This window comes from Anas acuta, chromosome 12 (genome assembly GCF_963932015.1).
Source record: "Anas acuta chromosome 12, bAnaAcu1.1, whole genome shotgun sequence".
NCBI lineage: Eukaryota > Metazoa > Chordata > Aves > Anseriformes > Anatidae > Anas > Anas acuta.
In genome coordinates, this window is record NC_088990.1 from 10,902,847 (window position 1) to 10,921,731 (window position 18,885).

The following is an 18,885-nucleotide window of genomic DNA, read 5'->3' on the forward strand; positions in this document are numbered from 1 at the left end:
GTGCAGCAAATAAGTGTTTCCCTAGGAAAAATTCTTAAGGCATTTTTAGTTTACTTAAATGCCTTTCAAAAAGATCTGTGTTATTTTAGCAATACTTTACTGTTAAATCCATTCAATATCAAACCTTTTTTACTCAGCATATCAAAATAAATTATTATGATTGTACCTCTGGTCTTGTAAACAACTAAGTAAACCTGACTAAGAACAGGAATATTCAGAAAGTGGATATCTTCATTATAAAGTTATAATCATCCCCCATCATTATAATTTATGTCCATAAATATGAAAAGTCACTACCTTAGAAAAAAAAAAGTTTTCCTCCCCAGTCAAAGGAAAAGTGATAGCCTGGAACTTTTTCCCATTAAAATAAAAGAAAAAAAGGGGGAGGTGAAATGAGTTGCGAAACGAGTTAGTACCTTATGATTGCAAGACAGAAACTGTCTCCTGGAATTCTCCTTCCCACTGATTGGAGAGACTGGGTTCAAGTCTAGACTTGATTTGATTTTCTTTCTCTCAAAACAAAGTTCTCTTTTGCAACTAGCAAGTAACTTGCCATGTTTAAAACAGAAATGATAAATTGAAACATTGCCAGCCATCTGCAGTAGCTGTGTTTTAAATATTTCCCTTTTCACGTAGGCTGAAAGAAAGTTATGTGAGGGGATTGTTTAACTCATTGAACTTGATACTTTCTGTCTGAAACTTGTTCTGGCTTGCCAGAAGGAGTGTTCATTAAAGTGAAATATGGTTTGTGCTTTTGTTTTCTCTCTGCTTATTTATAAGTTCAACACAAATTCTGGTGTTGCTTGTATCTGAGCAGCATGGTCTCCTTCAATTTGTGTGATTAGTACATAATTTACATCTATTTTTCTTTGACTTAGAGGAAGCGTGAACAAAAATGAATAGTTCATCATCTACTCATAGCCAAGCCCCAACAGGCAAGGCAGTCCTTCTCCCTTAACTGTGATTGCAGAGAACACAGCTGCACAGCATAATGCCACCCACATAGTCTCTTTTCAGCTCCCCTTCTTTCCACACCATTGAATTATAAGTAAACAGTACTTTATTCATTGATTATATTACAATTTAATGCTTAAAATTTCTACCGTATGGCAAAAGACAAGAAAGGAAATCAATAATGCATGACAGAATTAATTGTCTTGGGATTGGGGAATGTATCTGAACTGTTCATTCCTCTTTTCCTATTGCATTTATTAACTTATATGATGACCATGACTAGAAATGTCCTCACCACTGTTCTGGTTGTGTTATACTCTCATTCACTGGGAATCTTGACTTAGTTCTTGAAGACCTGCTCTAGTTCTCTACCATCCTGCCCAAGGCTTGATCACTGCAGACATCCCATTGTATTTTCCTCTCAGTTCAGGCAAGACAAGTCCTTTAAGTCACATATTCATCCTCAGGTCAGAAGAAGAACATAAGAAGAAGAAAATATTTCAATCCTCCTGAAAATACCAGGAAAATCTCTAATTTCAACTAGCAGTAATACAAGCTTATAAAAGTTCCCTTGTGTGGGCTACAGTTATAGCCATGCTAGAGAAAACAGCTTGGCAATGACCTTAAGGGGTTATCTAGTCTATCCACCTGTTCATTTTTGTGTCTCTTGACAAGGCAGATCATTCCCCATTTTAATTTGGGCTATGATCACTTGCTGTCAGTCATCCTGAAACAAAGTGTTATGGCTTGTTCATATCCATTTAATATTTTAAAATTAACCTTTTATTTAAAATACACATATCGGCTCACACCTAAAAGAAAAAAATATGTTTGGAAATTAAAAATATTAAAAAATAATGAACATCAGTATCTCTCTTGAAATTTAATCCATTAATTTTATTGCCCAGAATGATTTTCTCAAATTTACCCGAATCTTACAAATATTCGCTATGCTTCTATAATTATATTTTTCATTTGTTGAAAGAAAAATGTCTCTGTGTACATGATATGTTTGTATTCTTAATACTTTATCTGGCTAAATATCAACTGATTTTTCTTTTGCATTTTTCTCTATTTATACAAATGTCTATTTACCTACCTGTCTACCTATTAAACACTTTTTTCCATCATATTGATATTTGTACTACCTAATATTTGTCTGTTTAATTCTTGTGCATGTATCATTACTAATTCCCCTCTCTAATCTTCTCTCTGTCATACTAGGGTGTTCATATCTATGTATTGATTCATGTGTCTTCTGTCTAGCAATGCAGACAGAGTTCATTTTGTTCATATATCTTACAATCAATGTTGTAAAATAGTATCCCATTTTAATAATTTTATAGTAATCATGAGTTTTGGTACAGAAAAGTATTTTTCATCTCAACTGAGTGTGCAGGTGAGATGAAACAGCACTGGAGGGAATTGGAGCTGTTACAGACTTTGCAATGTAGTGTTGTTTCTGCTATGGAAGGAGATGTCAACAGGGACCTCCCTGATAACATCGTGTCTTCTGAGAGATACAGCTGAAGGAACACAGTCCACAAGATGCTTGACCACAAATATAATGTTAAGGTTAATTTTGACAGTGTCAGCCCCTGCTGGAAATGGACATTTATTAAGTTCATTTGGAACCTTATAATTCAATGACATTAGGCTTGTTTTATAACAAGAAATGTGCTATTGTGTCATGTGCCTATTGAAAACCTCAAGTCTAGAAAAACTCTTCCTCAAATATGATTTTTCCTATTAACTCCCTAATGATAGTACAGAAAGTTGAGGAGGGGTAGGGGGAAACTTATTATTTGCTTAGTTTAATAAGCCATTAGGTAATATTTACAGAGTGTGAAGGGCAAACACAGGAGTAAAGTTTCTTGAAGTTTTAATGGGGCCTTCTGAGGTTATTAGAAATAAAGCTGTTATGGGAAATCCAAATGGCCCTCCGGGGAGGAGCTGATTAGAGCAGAAAAACAGAGCATGGTTACAGGCAAAGAAAGGAAGGAAAAAATGCTTTCATGAAGCAGCCCCTGTGACGTGTCCTGCCAAAAGAAAGGAGCAAGGATGCTCAACCTTTGCAGCCCTTGCCTGCCTGAGGTTTCTTTCTTTCAGCATGGAGCATGAAGAGGAGATTGCCTCTGCACTCCCAGGATCCTGGAGGGTGCAAAGGCAGCACAGTAAAGGTGTCTGAGCAAAGGTCTCTTCCTGCTTGCCCTGCAGGAAAAAGTAGCCAAGGGTCCGTGAAAGGGACAGACCTCCCTGTCACAGTATGGCCCAATGATACTCCTCTTCAACTACAATCACTGTGACTCCTGTCCCATATCTCCTACACCCACCCATCTGGTATCTGTCTGGCCTACACATCACTGCTATCCCAGCTGTGGGACTACCCTCTTCCCCTATGCTCCTCAGCCTCAAACAGAGCCCTCAGACTCAGTTTTCCTGCTACACCTCTGGCCTAACCTGCAGGCCCCCAGCAGTCCAGCCTCACAGAGATGGTAGCCAGCTTCTCCACATAGACCTTTGCCTGCCCCAGACCAGTTTCCCACCTCACCAGACCCCAGTATTTCAGTGGTGCTTTGTAGACTGCCCCTGTAACCCCTAAACTTCCACTTGCCACAGACCATTCCCCTAGCTTTCCAGAAATGGATGGCTAGACCATCTTCTCCCAGGTGATGTGGTATTACCCTATAACAACTTGCAGGTCCCAGTTGTCCCAGTCCTACCACCCAGCTCCACTAAGCTCCCATTTTGCATCATATCCTCTCCCCCATCCCAAAGCCTTGACCAATTCCCTGAAGTACTGCCCACCCAGATCCACCCACCTCAGAGGTGCCCAGCTCACCCAATGTTCCTCAATGAACTGCCATGACAATTCTACATGGGTCCCCAACGGGATGTTCAATTCACCTCTGGAAATGACTCTTTCAAGGGGCCATTGTAAACATTTTATTTGTCTGAGACCGGGTTATGAGTTCCACTCCACTAGAGAGTGTAGTTTTCAGAGCAAAATGCATACATGTTATGATGTGGGTGCTCAAAAACTGCCGTTCCAGGCCTCTGTCACTGTCTAGAAGTAGGGAGAAATGTCTGTCCACAATGTCCTTGGGCCTGCATTCACAAATCTTAGGGATGCATGCATCAAATAACAACTTCTGAGACAAGTGAAATCTGATCTATTTCACCACAGAATGACAGGGGAGGTTCAGGTTGGATATCAGGAGAAGATTCTTCACCAAGAGTGCAGTCGGGCAATGGAACAGGCTCCCCAGGGCAGTGGTCATGGCCCAGAGCCTACCAGAATTCAATAAATATTTGGACAATGCTCTCAGACACATGATCTGATTTATTTATTTTTTGATGGCCCTTTGGGGACCAGATGTTGGACTCAATAATTCTTGTGGGTACATTCCAACTCTGATATTCTATGATTCTATAAAGGCACAGCTTGCAAATCATAAACAGAACGGAAGATGGAACATTTCAAGTTAGGCTGATTTGTAACTCATCTTTTACAGACAATAAGTATGTCTTAGCTGAGAAAGCTCAGAATCTGCAGACAGTTCAGAAAAGACATCTCAGGCCAGTATTAAATCTCTGGTGGGAGATGGAAGGGAGGGAGGGAGGGAGGGAGGGAGGGAGGAAGGAAGGAAGGAAGGAAGGAAGGAAGGAAGGAAGGAAGGAAGGAAGGAAGGAAGGAAGGAAGGAAGGAAGGAAGGAAGGAAGGAAGGAAGGAAGGTTGGCTTTCCAGCCCTCTGATCATCTTCATGGTCCTCTTTTGGATGTTCTTCAGTCTGTCTGCATCTTTTCTGAATTGTGGGAACCAGAACGAGATGCAGCACTCCCAGTGCAGCCTGACACTTGCTGAGTGGAATGACAGCATTTCTGTCTCTGCAAGCAATGCCCCTTTGGATGCAGCCCAGGATCTAATTTGCCTTTGCTGCTGGAGCAGCACACTGCTGACTCGTACACAGCTTGTTGTCCATCAGGACCCCCAGGTCCCTTTCAGAAAAGGCATACGGGGCTCTTTGGTCATGTTATCCCAGGTGCAGGGTCTTGCACATGTCTTTGTTAAAATTCTAACAATGTTCCACCAGAAGATGTTGGGTGTCTGATATGTGAATATCCTCCAGGAACACTTTCCATTGGCTTCTAGACAGCCAGCTTACCCCAAGGACAACATTCCTGCCTTGTTAATGAACATGCTAGGCCAAGCAGACAGGACACTGTTTTCTAGAACCATCTATCCCATACTGTTAGCAATTCCCTTCGGACCATCTTCTTCAGGAAACAGGATAACCTGGTCTCTGACTACTCATCTGATATCTTTATCCTGATTGCAAATGCTTGGGCTACTCCAAAGTCCTCACCAACCCACCTAAGACACATCATTATGGATATTTTTCTAAAACTTTTCCATGACATCAATTATTTTTCTTTACTTCTTCTTTCCTTCTTCTTCTTTTTATTTATGTATTTTTTTTTATTTCCTTGTTTAGAAAGTTTCACAATATCCAGATTTCAGCAGGAAACAGCCCTCTCCCCTATAAAAAAGAACTCTTAAGATGTAGATTTCAATTTTCCAGCACATACAGTAAAATTACAGCTCTCTATTTCATCAGTTCCATTCATATTTCTGAAGTTAAATAGGAGTATCAATTCACATTGCATGACCATTAAATTCCACAATAAATATTTCAGTTAAACAATTTCTGATTTTGCTATTTATACCTTGATTAGTACTTCTGTCTCTGTTTTCAGAGGAAAACATTTCAGAAAAGTGAGAAAGAAATATGTCACATTCGTAGGATATTAGCTTCTCTCCCATCTAAAATCCAAATTGTATCTTCCCAGGTTAAAGCTTTGTTAGAAAAACATACTATTCTGGCATCTATAATTATTCCCAAAACACACGTGGTTGAAGGGGGAGATAAGCAGAAGGAGTGGGATTCTAAAGCAATGTACAGAATATATTGGATTATATGAAAGAAATTTTAGCAAATGAAATAAGGATGTTATTATTAGAGAAGATTATTTCAGATTTCTACTTAAGGATGGGATGAATCACACCTAAGAAGTGAGAATGCCTTGGTATAAAGGGAGTCTTTGTATCTGCACTTATTTACACTGGAGAACTCCAGGGTTAGCCATACCCTTCTGCCCAAGCTGTGTTTGCCACCATTTGCATAAGGCTGCCTAGTGTAGATGAAAGCGCAGTAGCTCCTATGCCTTTGCCATGAGATTGACCCTGCCCTTTATCTTCTGTGGAATGAATAACAGTTCTGAAGATCCCTGCACACTTATGAGGTTTTATCATAGCAGAAGAAGCTAACATGAGACGAACCAAGATGTAGTCAATGTTATTTCAGTAAACTGCAAAATTCAGAGAGGTCTACTTACAGAAGCTGCTACTGAAGGTGATGCCAGATTCTGAATTTCAGCATCCACCAAAACAACAAAGTCTGCACCCTCAGCAAATTTGCACATCCCTGTCCAAGGCAAAGGGGTTGAAACTAGATGATTTTTGAGGTCCCTTCCAACCCAGGCCATTGTCTGATTCTATGATTCTGTGATATCTTCTCATCAGCCTGCTTGTCTTTTTTTTTTTTTTTTTCATTTGATACAGATAAAATTCCGTTCATAATAAGATGAAACTCAATTTATAGTGGATTAGTGGATTGACCAGTTGTTTACTAATGTTATGTTCTAGATTACTCTTATTTCTTATATCTGTGGTGTAGATGTCTATATCCAAGATAGTTGTCTGGTCTTCCTCAATTACAAATGAAGAAAATGAGAAAAAAATGTATGAAAGTCGTTCATCTGATCTATTTTATATGTCTGGTTTATATGTCTGGGTAATATATATCATCAGAGTTCCTAACTCAAGAACTCAGAGACATCTAGCTGTCACATAGATAGGTCAAATTAACCAGGGCCAGAAATGTCTATATCACTTCATTTACTATAGTGTCTATCCAGAAAGCTAATTAATATTTATACATCTGTAACAAAAAGTCAGGTCAAGGAAGTACAGGCACTCCAGCTGCTGGAGCGAGTGAGGATGCCTCAGCAGCAGTCACTGGTTGGACTTGTGTGTGTGTGTGTGTGTGCAAGTGGAATTGGTGCCATCTGCTGGAGCAAGTGGGGATCCTAACATCAGGAATTGGAAGGGCCAGAGCAATCTGTATCTGAAAGGGTCCTACAGACTTTGAGCCTGGAGTGCCAGCTGCTGGGAGGGACCAGTGTGAGTGGACTGGCTACCAGCAACTGGAGCCACACAAGGGGCACCTTTGCCCTGTGGTGCCCGCTGCTGGAGTGACCGAGGTCCTAGCATCAGCAGTTGGAGTGAATGTGAGTCTTTTACTCCCAGCCATGGGGCAGGAGTGGTGTTTGTCCCCAAAGCAGCTACTCAGGGCACTGGTGTGAGCACGGACTTCTCACTAGTGGCTGGAACAGGGCCACAGGTCATAGCCTGTGTGCCTGCTGCTGGCAGACTGTGTCTGTATCATCCCCAACCTGGTATGCACGGGCTGTGTGTGTGTATTCACCAGCAAATTTTAAGCTAGACCAGCCAGCAATTAGGAGGGGCCTTGGGTCTGGGTAGGGGTCTGTGCCGGCACTCAGGAACATGGTGTGCCTGAGGGACGGCTGTGTGAGTGTGTGCATCTGCAGTGAACTTCAGGCGGGACTGGCCATCAAAAAGGTGACCTGTGAAAGGGGTAAAGGGGCCCAGGGGTCTAGGCAGGGGTGCTGGGTGGACAGAGGGGCTGTGCCAGGTACTCATTTACAGATCTGTAAATGCATGTGTGCTTGTGAACTTGGAGAGTGCTCTGTGTGTGCCTTCACTAGTGAACTTCTATCTCTACCAGGCAGAGGAGGAAGGGTCTTGACTCTTGGTGTCTACATTTACAAGAGTCCTTTTTGCTGTTGAAGGCAGCCCTTGACAAGGGCAGCTATTCTGGCCTGTCATGTCAGTGTCCTGTGTCTATCTGGGTGTTTCTGTGTGGATCTGTGGCACAACATTCAGCTTTGCTACCAGCTGAACCTGAAAAGGGGAAAGTGGCAGCCACATCCCCCAGCCTGGGCAGAGAGCTCAGGGTGTCCGGGCACCAGGCTGGGCATCAGGGGCTGGGCAGAACACGTCCTGGGACAGGACAGCTGGAGGAGTCGGCCATCTTCAAATTGCTCTGTATCTCCCTTAACAAACTTACTGCTTCTGTGCATTTAAAATTAAAAAATAATAACTTTCATTAATTTAAATTGTTCTTTGTCAGCTGCGATACCAAGGGAGGTGTTTTGTCTTCTGAGTATACTTGGTAATGAATCCAGAGAGGAGTTGCGACCTCAGAAAGCAATATAAGATAAAATGTAGTTCAAAACAGTGAAACCTCACTGTCTCTTCAGGATCCTACATGAAACTGTTTACAGACTTGAAGTGTTGCCCAAAAGGCAGAAGAAGGTATCCCAGTATCTGAACTCATGAACAAAGGCATCATATCACAAGCTCTAGATGGCTTCTCATGAAAATTGAGGTATATTGATATTTTCTGGACTTTTTGGTAACAAACTGTCAACAAAATTTGTATTAATATAGATGGCTCAAGAAAAAATAATTTGTTTTTAAAGGGCAGAATAGCATGCATCTAAAAACTCTAGATATTTGCAATGCATACAATGTCTGAGCCATATTTATTATATATATATAACTAAATATTTTTATATTTACATATTATTTAAGACTGACTGAGATGTAAGAGAGATATTACGTCCAAAGCATGAACAAAAAGAACATCTGAGAGTTCTCTTTCCTATTCGTAGATTATAAGGGAAATTTAAATGGGTTTCTCAGCTGCTGTTTTGTCATATAGATGTTTGCAGAAATAACACAAGAGTTTTTCTTGATCATCCAGTAAAATACCTTGTAAGAAAACAGAATTTTTTTCTCTGAAAAATAATATTTTTTAAAGTAACAAAGTAGTTGCACAATTTGGAAAAGGGAGGTGCTACCCATAGCAGAGGACAATCAGGTTACAGAGTACTTCAGTAAGCTGAACCCATCGAAGTTCATGGGACTGGATGCAGTGGAGGATGCTGAGGGAAGTGTCTGATGTCATTACCAGATTACTACTTGTCGTCTTTGACAGGTCAAGGTCACTGGGGAGTTTCCCAGTGACAGAAAAATAAATAAATAAATAAATAAAGTGTCCATCTTCAAGTAAGCCAAGAAGCCAAGAAGGAAGATCTGAGGAATGTCAGTTTCACCTCAGGCCCAAGGGAAGAATATGGAGCAAATCTTCCTGGAAGCCATGTCCAAGAAAATGAAGGGAAAGCAGGGATTTGTAACTGCACAGATTTACCAAAAATAAGTCATGCCTGACCATCACACTGAGATGACTGGCGCAGAGTGGGTGTGATAGTGATGAGATGACTGACCACAGGGGAAAGTGGTGGATGTCATTTAATGACTTCAACAATTCTTGACGCTATAGCCTTGTAGCCAAATTGGGAAGATAGAAACTGGATGAAAAAACTAATAGGTGAGTGAAAAAAAAAAAAAAAAAGAAACCTGTCTGGACAAGCTTTCACAGGTACGTTCAACAATATGAGTCTAGGTGGTAATTGGCTGTAAGAGGCATTCTTCATGGACTGATACTGAGACTAACGTTTCTTCACATCTCCGTCAGTGACTGGGAAGATGTGATGGAGGAGAACATCCTGGGGAGTTCCAGATGCCAGCAGTTTTGGAATAGGAGAAAAGGTTCATACACAGGAATGTCATGAAGATAAATGCCAAGTCATGGCTCTGGCACAAGAGATGAATCAGATTGGCACTGACAGTCTGGGGAGTAGTTCTGCAGAAAGAGATGTGTGAGTCCAGATGTATGGCAAGCTGAACATCAGCCAGCAGGGTATCCCTGCAGTGGAGAGGAATAACCACCTATCCACCTGTGTTAGCAAGAGCCAGCCAGCTGGTCGAGGGAAGCACACATTCCCCTCTGCCTTGCATGTGTGAGGCCACCTGTGGAAAAGGAAGTCCCATTTTGGAGTCCCTCAGTACATGAAAGACATGGATAATTTGAAGAGAGTTCAAAATAGGGCCACTAAAATGATCAGAGGGAACACAGGTCAAGATGGTAACATCCTGAAAGGGACTGTTGTATAAGAATGCAGATTTATAACTCCATTTTACTGTGAAGAAACCTAAGAAGATCAAACAGTGCTGATGATCAAAGTGCATGTCAGACAGTGCCTTAAGTTCAAGCTGTCAGGTAGGATCTTTCTCAGATAATATTGCTTTCTGCAGTTCCTGTAGCTGCTGCTGAAACAGGAGCTGAACTGAACTGAAACAGGAAAGTATCTTAGAATACTGAATTCATAAACAATTGATAGTACAGCTGAATAAAGAGCAATGATAGATTTTTTTGTTGTTGTTGTTTAAAAAAAAAAAAAGTTAGCAGGTCATTGTTTTATATTTTAGCAGTGATGAGACGAAAAGTATACATTCTGTCAAATTTTCAAGCTATCAAAAGTATGGCTGTACCATCAACAATTTTATTGTCCTTTATTTATTTGAAATGTAGTTATGCATATGTATGTATTTATGTGTGAAAATAAGGGAAAATATTTTTTTCCAAAAGTAAAGCAGAGAATTTAATTAGATTGTAGTTCAGTAGGAAATAAACTCACATTTCACAAGCAGAAAATAAAATACATGAACTACTGATGAAAACATGTTTGAGAAAGTACTGGTTGAATTGATGTAGATGTGGCAATATTTTAGCTTAATTAAAAAGGAAAGTAGGAAAACAGTAATGAAAATCCTAGCTCTTCTGCACTTAAGCTCACTGTTTTTCTTATTACCTTACTTTTATGATATTTTACTTTTTTTAGTGTGCTTCTCAAAATGTTATATGCCCATCTGTATTTGTTCATCCCACTTAGTTTATGGAACAGGTTTCAGACACACTCACTATTTTATCTTCATCCCTATAAAGATTTTTCTTCTTCATGTCTTTTTTATTGGCTGATACAGGCTGGGTTGTTCTTTCACATGGAAGCAGACGAAGAACTGGGTCTCAAAAACCAGACATACTTCACCTTGCAGGGGTTCTCGCACCTTGCCACTCTTCAGGTCTTCCTCTTTGAGGGAATCCTCCTGATGTTCCTAATCACAATGACAGGGAACTTTCTCATCATTTTGGTTGCAACCACCGACCCTGCCTTGCATACCCCCATGTACTATTTTCTCAAAAACTTGGCTTTAATTGAAATTTGCTTTACATTAAACATAGTACCCAAGATGCTTGTGGATTTGCTGTTGGAGAGAAAGGTCATCTCCTTTTCTGCTTGTGCCCTGCAACTTTACTTTGTCATATTCTTTGTCACTTCTGAGTGTTTCCTCTTAGGTGCCATGGCATATGATCGATATGTGGCTATATGCCATCCCTTGCACTACACCACCGCAATGAACAGGAGAGTGTGTCTTCATATGGTCATAGCATGCTGGGTTGCTGGTATTCCACTTTCTGTGGGACTCACTGGCTGGCTATTTAGCTACCCCTTTTGTGGCTCAAAGGAGATTAAGCATTTCTTTTGCGATATTGCTCCTGTTCTAGATCTGGTCTGTTCAGACACATACTTATTTGAGCTTCTTGTGTTCATTGCCACTGTTTTAATTGTTTTGATCCCATTTGTCTTGATAGCAGCGTCTTACATCCAGATAATCCATGCCATCCTCCAAATGCCATCTTCTGAAGGAAGGCGCAAGGCTTTCTTCACCTGCATTGCTCACCTGGTGGTGGTGACACTGTTCTACTGCACAACTGGCTTGATACATTTAAAGCCAAAGTCCAGACTCTTGGTAAAGAGCAGGAAACTGGTGGCTCTTTCTTACACAGTAGTAACTCCTATGCTGAATCCAATCATCTACAGCTTACGAAACAAAGAGGTAAAGCATGCTCTGAGGAAGACGTTTGGAAAGAGACAGTTCAGCAAGATGAATCTGCCCAGATAGACGCACTTATTTTCTAAAAATTGTTTGCACTTGAAAGAATAAAATCAAAGAATGAATGTTTTCCTCAAAGTCTATAAGGAGTTTGGACATTTTATCTTTTTTTTTTTTTTTTTTTTAATAACTAGGAAATGTACATTCTCTATGTACTGAATAAATGCTATGTTTAATGTAACTGTTCAAAACATTACAGAGACTACAGAAATAAGCCATAAATTCAGTATATTAATTACAGTATGTTTAGGTCTATTGCCCTTTTTCTACACGCTGTTCAGCTTAAAATATGTATAAAATAAATCCCTGTCATAAGAACACATGACTCCAAGATACATAAAACTAATGGGTAGCATAGTACCATCAAAGTCAGAAAACAAAATTGCATGTTTTTAGGAAGAATATGCCAAAAGATTGCTTGTCCCATGGACATAATTTCCTTCCAACAGAGAGTAAAAATGAAATAGAGAGATTCAGATGACTGGATATATGTCTGGGATTCAGATCAAGATTATGATATTTGACCGTAAATATCTATAGGTAAGTCAGCACCCACACCCCCATCAAAGTCAATGACAATCTAATCAGCACAGTCATCAGCATTTAAGGAGTGATTTGGTTGAACAGCTGAAATAAACTTGATTTGGTTGCTTGAAGACAAATATCTAGCAGTGCTATAAAAGTCCTACATCATCCTGTTTTGCTTCTAGTGCAGAACAGTGTGACTTTCCCATAAGTCTGTGATATATCTGCCAGACTAATGGAGCAGATAACCCTGTGGATTTCAGGCAGCCAAGGAGGTTTCAGATCATGCCTATATTGCAGCATAGTTAAGGAATATTTAAGCACTGTGGTGTAACCCAAAAGGACTCCAGCTATTACTCCAGAAGAGTGTCAGGAAATTGAATCCAGTGTCCGTGGCCCTGTAGCCCTCTGGGGGGTTAGGGGGAGGATGACACACGACTGTGGTATTATCTGACTGCGTGGGAGGTGGTTAGGGATCCTGCTGCATGAGATCTTGGAATCACTCAGTGGCTGAGGTCGGAAGGGACCTCTTAAGGTCATCTGATTCAACCCACCTGCTTAAGCAGGGTCACCTGTAGCTGCTTGCCCAGAACCATGTCCAGATGGCTTTTGAAAATCCCCATGGTGAGCCCCACAGGCAATCAGAAGTGAGTATTGCTGTGTCACAGAGTTGCAAACCAATGCCAGGGAGAATTACTCCAGAACAGCTCACAACCATATCAGAGAGCAAACGATGGTGCAACTCCAGCCCCATCCGTGCAGTGTGGGAATATGGTTATGAAGGAAAACAGCATTTTGGGGTGCAGCAGTGGAGTGATAAAGCAGAGGCACCTCCAGGAAGACTTGTCTTAAAAAGGACCCCTTGAGAAGGAGGACTTCCCTGTGCTGTTAGGCTGTGCAATGGGAGGGACAAGGCTGTAGATGCAAGGGTGTCTGCAGATGACTTGCCTGTGTGTCAAAATATTGGAGGAACACCATGGCAAAGTGATTGGTGGAAGATACACTGGACAGGGCCTCACCATGGCTTAGAACTTGCACTTGAGGCAAGAATTGTGGTTTCCTGTGGGCCTTTAAGAGACCATCTCCCACAAGGGCTTTAACAGCTCTGACATCAGGCCCTGCCATTGGGAAGGCACTGCAGAGGGTTGAAGGACTGCTGACAGTGGACACGTGGGTTGCAAATGTGAGTTCATACCTCTTTTCTGTATCCTTGTTTCCATGTTGCCTGGACTCAACAGTCTGAGGGTAAAGGAGCAGAAGGAGTATTAGGAAATGCCCAAAGAGAGCAAGCAAGCTTAGGAGAACAGACATTGTCTATGGAGGTGTCTGCATGGGTAAGCAGGCATCAGGATGTGTCCTACAAAACATTATTTTCTCTGAATTTGAGAGATACAGATTTGAAGGGTGGACCGTTTGGTGGATAAGAAACTGGCTGGATGGCCACTTCCAGAGAGTTGTGGTCAATGGCTTTGTGTCCAAGTGGAGGTCAGTGATGAATGGTGTTCCTCAGAGATCTGTACTGGGTCTTGTGCTGTTTAATATCATTATTAGTGACATAGACAATGGGATCAAGGGCACCCCTCAGCATGTTTGCGGACAACACCAAAATGAGTGTTGCAGTTGACATGATAGAAGGAAGGGAGGCCATCCAGAGGGACCTGGACAGGCTTGAGAAGTGGGCCCCTGTGAACCTCAACAAGTTTAACAAGTCAAAGTGCAAGGTGCTACACCTGGGTTAGGCAATCCCAAACATCAGTACAGACTGAAAGACGAATGGATTGAGAGCATACTAGCAAAAAGCCAATGGTATCCTGGGCTGCATAAAAACAAGCATGGCCAGAGGGTCAAAGGAGGTGATTCTCCCTTATTGGTCTGCTCTTGTGACACGCCACCTGGAGTACTGCACTCAGCTCTGGGGTCCCCAGCACAAGAAAGACATGAACCTGTTCAAGCACGTCCAGAGAAAGGCCACAAAAATAATCAGGAGGATGGGGCTCCTCTCCTGCCAAAAAAAAAAAAAAAAAAAAAAAAAAGGCTGAGAGAGTTGGGGTTGTTCAACTCGGAGAAGAGAAGGCTCTGGGGAGACTATTCAATACTTAAAGGGGGGCTGTAAGAAAGATGGGGAGAGACTTTTTACAAGGGCATGTAGTGATAGAACAAGGGATAAGAATTATTAAGCTAAAAGGGGGTAGATTTAGATCAGATGTTAGGAAGAAATTCTTCACTCAGAGGGTGGTGAGGCACAATAGGTTGTCCAGGTAGATGCCCCATCCCTGGAAGCATTCAAGACCAGGTTGGATGGAGCTTTGGGCAGCCTGATGTAGGGAAACATGTCCCTGCCAATGGCAGAGGGATGGACTCTTTAAATGATCTTTAGATGATCTTTAAAGGTCCCTTCCCACCCAAAGAGTTCTACGATTCTGTACTTCTTTGTGCTGAACAGCCACATGTTTGAGCAGGGACATTTGGGGAGAAATGAGTTTTAGATATGGAACTGGCATGGGTGTATGGGGAGGGGGTGGACTGGAGAGAGGAGAAATTACATTAAAAGGGTGGAAATTTCCCACATTTTAATCAGGAAATACAGGTCCTTTCACTTCACCAAGTGTTTTTCCATGTGTGTCCATCTTCTGTCAATCTTGAACAGAAAAAAATGCAAACATCTGCTATATAGTGACCCAAATCTAAGATGAGGGATGCTGCTCCAGCAAGCAGAGGAGTGTGGAGAATGCAGGCACTTTCTCATGGGGAAGAGGCAGAGCAAACAGTGTGGCTCAAAGGGAAGGGCTCCAGGAGCCAGCAGGCTCCCCCATGAGTGAGAAGAGCATATAGACACAGGTTGAGACAGAATAGCCCCTAGATGAGTGGAGGGACTCCAGGAGCTTTAAAGTCCCATCTCGTCCTCAAAGCAGGGTCAGCTCTTTGGATGAGACCACTTTATTCTTGGATTCATCCAGATCCTGAAAGGAGAGGCACTACACTACCTTCCTGCAAAACCTGCTCCCTGGTTGACTGTCTGTACCTGATTCTCCGGTGACCCAGGTCTTGGACTTAGACATGACACAGACATGAGAGGTCCCACTCTCTGAGCATGGCCCTGGTGCATAGCCAGTACTTACACTCACCCACAGGGACAAGGTCCGGAGTCTCACCAGCCACGCAGCAAGTGCCCCATGAGCCAGAGTTGCTAGTACACATATCAAGTGCTTGGTTGGCCTCCTTGGGTAATACAGGCGAAGCATTTGTGAGATGGTACATGGCAGCTGGTTGGCCCGGAGCCCTTCTAGTCTTTCTAGGTCCTGCACACCCAGCCAGTTTAAGCAGGCAGGCGCACAGGACGTAGATGTGGCTTGTGAAGGGTCTATCTTTGGCTCCAGAAAAAAGGTCTGTTACCCCACTGACCCAATGCTAGCAACCAAGTCCAGCAGTGAAATTTCACAAGATGCCTGAAGCATAGATCATCTTGATAAGGTCGGCAACTTCTGTGTCTGTCATCCCAGGAGACAAAAAGAGGAAATGGATTAAGCAGAAGATCTGTGTACCACAGATGTTGTATAACATTAACCCCTCACAAGGTCCCCCCCCGCTTCCTTGCACACATTGGAAGTGACCTGTGAGAGCAGGGAGGGAGGAAGCTTTTTTAATTATTTTTTTTGCTAAAAACCTACCACAAGGCCAAACAGGCTTCATACCAGGGGAGCCATACCAGGGGGCAACAGTCCCAGCTTCTCCTTCAGGATGAGGAGCCAAACTGCAGCACTGTTGAGGTGTCTTCCTTCTGCACACATGGAGCTGTTGTGAATACACTGAGGTGCTTTAAGGTGGATACAAGGTGTGTGATGTGCTGAGTAGTCCAGGTTTGTTGTTCCCTTTGTATGTGTGTGGTGGTTTGTTTGTTGTTTTTTTTTTGGGGGGGGGGGAGGGTGGAAGGTTGTTGTTGTTGTTTTTCCAAAAGCAATTAAACGGGTAACTCTTCAAACTGCTATTTCTGCAAAACCAAAATTTATGAGCAACTTTGAGCAACCTGGTCTAGTGGAAAGTATCCCTGCCCCTGGCAGAGCCCCCTGGGCTGTGCAGTGAGAGTAGCAGCTACCACAGGAAGGTGGAGGTGCAACTACACCTTGTAACAATATGGGAGCAGAGTGGCGCAGCGGAAGCGTGCTGGGCCCATAACCCAGAGGTCGATGGATCGAAACCATCCTCTGCTAGGCGTTTTGTTTCCTTGTTTTAATTGCCAGGACGACAGAGGCGGCTGTCCCCCACCCAGCAGCATCCCGTGCAGAGGCAGCGCCTGGAAAAGGACTGAAAGTGGCGCCTAAAAGCACCCATCCCAACAGGGCCGGTTAGCTCAGTTGGTTAGAGCGTGGTGCTAATAACGCCAAGGTCGCGGGTTCGATCCCCGTACGGGCCAGAGGTTGATTTTCTTTCTCCCTTTTGTTTTCCTTCTTCCTCTCCCGGTCTCGTCTGCCCTCAGCCGGCAGCTGACGGAGATAGAGAACGCCCTGGAAGGGCCAGCACCGTGCAACCCAGGGTGGGTGGGGAAAGCAGCTCAGGGTGACAGTTCTAAATACATAAATAAATAAAAGAAAAACACACACACACAAATCCACCACTCAACAGAAAAAATCGTATAATAACGAAAGAAAAAATCTAATAAGGAAACAAAGGGGAAAAAAAGGCATTAGCAGAGGATGGTTTCGATCCATCGACCTCTGGGTTATGGGCCCAGCACGCTTCCGCTGCGCCACTCTGCTCCATGATAAAAAGCTTTTCCCCAGTTCTTTATATAGGGACTGATAAGTCCTGATTTTTTTTTTTTTTTTTTTTTCTCCATATGAATTCTTCCTTGTTCTTTTCAGCCTTTGAGGATGTCCTTACGTTCCCCGGGAGAACTTTGTCCCTCATTTTCACTCAGGTCCCTCACTATCCTTCCTCTGAAGGTTTTCACTCATATTTGAAAAAGACAATGTTGACAATGTTTGCTGCATACTAAAGCCAACAGCGCTCATACAGGCAGGGGAAAAATGCCAAAAATCGCTTTGCACAGAAACTCAGTGACTAATCAGTGCGCAACACATACACCTGATTAAGTACTGAATACTGTCAAAATGGAAAAAAGCGATAGTGACTCTGAAAAATATATGATCACCATCACCATGTCATCATCACAGCCTGCTGCACTGGAGGTAAGACCTAGGCAACTGCAGTGCTTCTTATTATATATAAGTGGCCTCTTATTATATATGTTTCCCTTCCCAAGTCAATAGGGTCAGGTGAGCTTTAGTAGTTCCTCCAAAACATCCCAGGTCTGGGTCTCCAGCAAGCAGCACGCTCCCCCAGACAACAGGTCCCCCACAGCAGGGAGTCACTGTGCCTCACCTTTGCAAAAGATTTGAAGAAACAGGATATAAAGGAATGCACTGCACTCTTTATTCAGCTTGATAGCATGGAAAGGAGAACAGGAGGGTCTACTCAGGAAAAATGGACATCAGGAAAGGAAAAGTGATGATCCACAAGACTGAGGAGAATGCAGTAGGAGGATGTTGTAGAAGCCTAGAAGCAGGTGGGTAGGAACAACACAGGAGGTACCCTGAGCTGCAGCAGGATAAATAGAAAAAATGCAGACATGGAACTAAAGAGAGAGGAGGCAGTGATCATGCAGGCAAAACCGCTGTTGTTAGGTACTGTTTATTCTCAAAGAAGGTCAACGTACTTCACAGAGTTTGAGTCACATCTCAAGCCTGCTCATTCATATTCCAGGGAAAAAGCAGCCCTTCATCTGCTCTCTTTTACCAGCAAATTCAATTAGGATAACTAATGCATTTGCCTCTACTAGGCAGCGTGGTTGTTTCAGATGTTTTTTCTTGGAGGTGTGAGGGTTGGAATAGGTGCACTTTCTTGCCAGATCACAGCAGGAAATACCCAGACCTTGCCAGCGATGAAAAAGCTCATAAACTCTCACTTGGATGTCCTTCAAAGTGTATTACTGCAAGATATTAACTAATTCACTCCCATTTCTAACTCCTACCCTTTAAAAGTTCTGATCTCCATAGATGGGTTGCAGACTCACGACTTCCACAGCTAGTTCTCCAACAGGGTTTTTCACACATATACCAACACTAGCAAAACCCCTTAACTGTGCTGGACTGACAGATACTCCAAAACATTCATGAGATCTCCATGACTCTTGGAAACGTTATCCATCCCCCACCAAGAATGGAGACACTTTCTCCTAATTAGGGAAATGGATTTCACTAACAGCTCCTGAGCTACTTAGGCCATAGCAAGTACACCCACTGCCTGGATAGGCCCTAGAATGATGAATGACAACACTTAACACTAACAAATCCACTTACCTGTTTTAGCTACTTGCATGTATCTTACTGTAAAGTGATGAAGCT

The 18,885-nt window shown here is 42.5% G+C and overlaps 1 protein-coding gene and 3 non-coding genes across 4 annotated transcripts; 3 read left to right on the forward strand and 1 right to left on the reverse strand.

Moving 5' to 3' along the window:
* The first annotated feature begins 11,005 nt into the window (after window positions 1–11,005).
* LOC137863224 (olfactory receptor 10A7-like) lies at window positions 11,006–11,968 on the forward strand. The gene has a single exon (XM_068696206.1). The coding sequence runs from the start codon at window positions 11,006–11,008 to the stop codon at window positions 11,966–11,968; it is 963 nt and encodes a 320-aa protein (XP_068552307.1).
* A 4,652-nt stretch (window positions 11,969–16,620) lies between these two features.
* Window positions 16,621–16,692, forward strand: TRNAM-CAU (transfer RNA methionine (anticodon CAU)). The gene has a single exon. It is a non-coding gene; the product is annotated as a tRNA-Met (tRNA).
* A 129-nt stretch (window positions 16,693–16,821) lies between these two features.
* On the forward strand, window positions 16,822–16,895 carry TRNAI-AAU (transfer RNA isoleucine (anticodon AAU)). The gene has a single exon. It is a non-coding gene; the product is annotated as a tRNA-Ile (tRNA).
* Window positions 16,896–17,166: 271 nt separating this feature from the next.
* Window positions 17,167–17,238, reverse strand: TRNAM-CAU (transfer RNA methionine (anticodon CAU)). Its single transcript has one exon. It is a non-coding gene; the product is annotated as a tRNA-Met (tRNA).
* Window positions 17,239–18,885: the final 1,647 nt, after the last annotated feature.

Excerpts from the sequence above, each read along its gene's own strand:
- LOC137863224 (XM_068696206.1), top strand. The coding sequence starts at position 11,006 with ATGGAAGCAGACGAAGAACTGGGTCTCAAAAACCAGACATACTTCACC.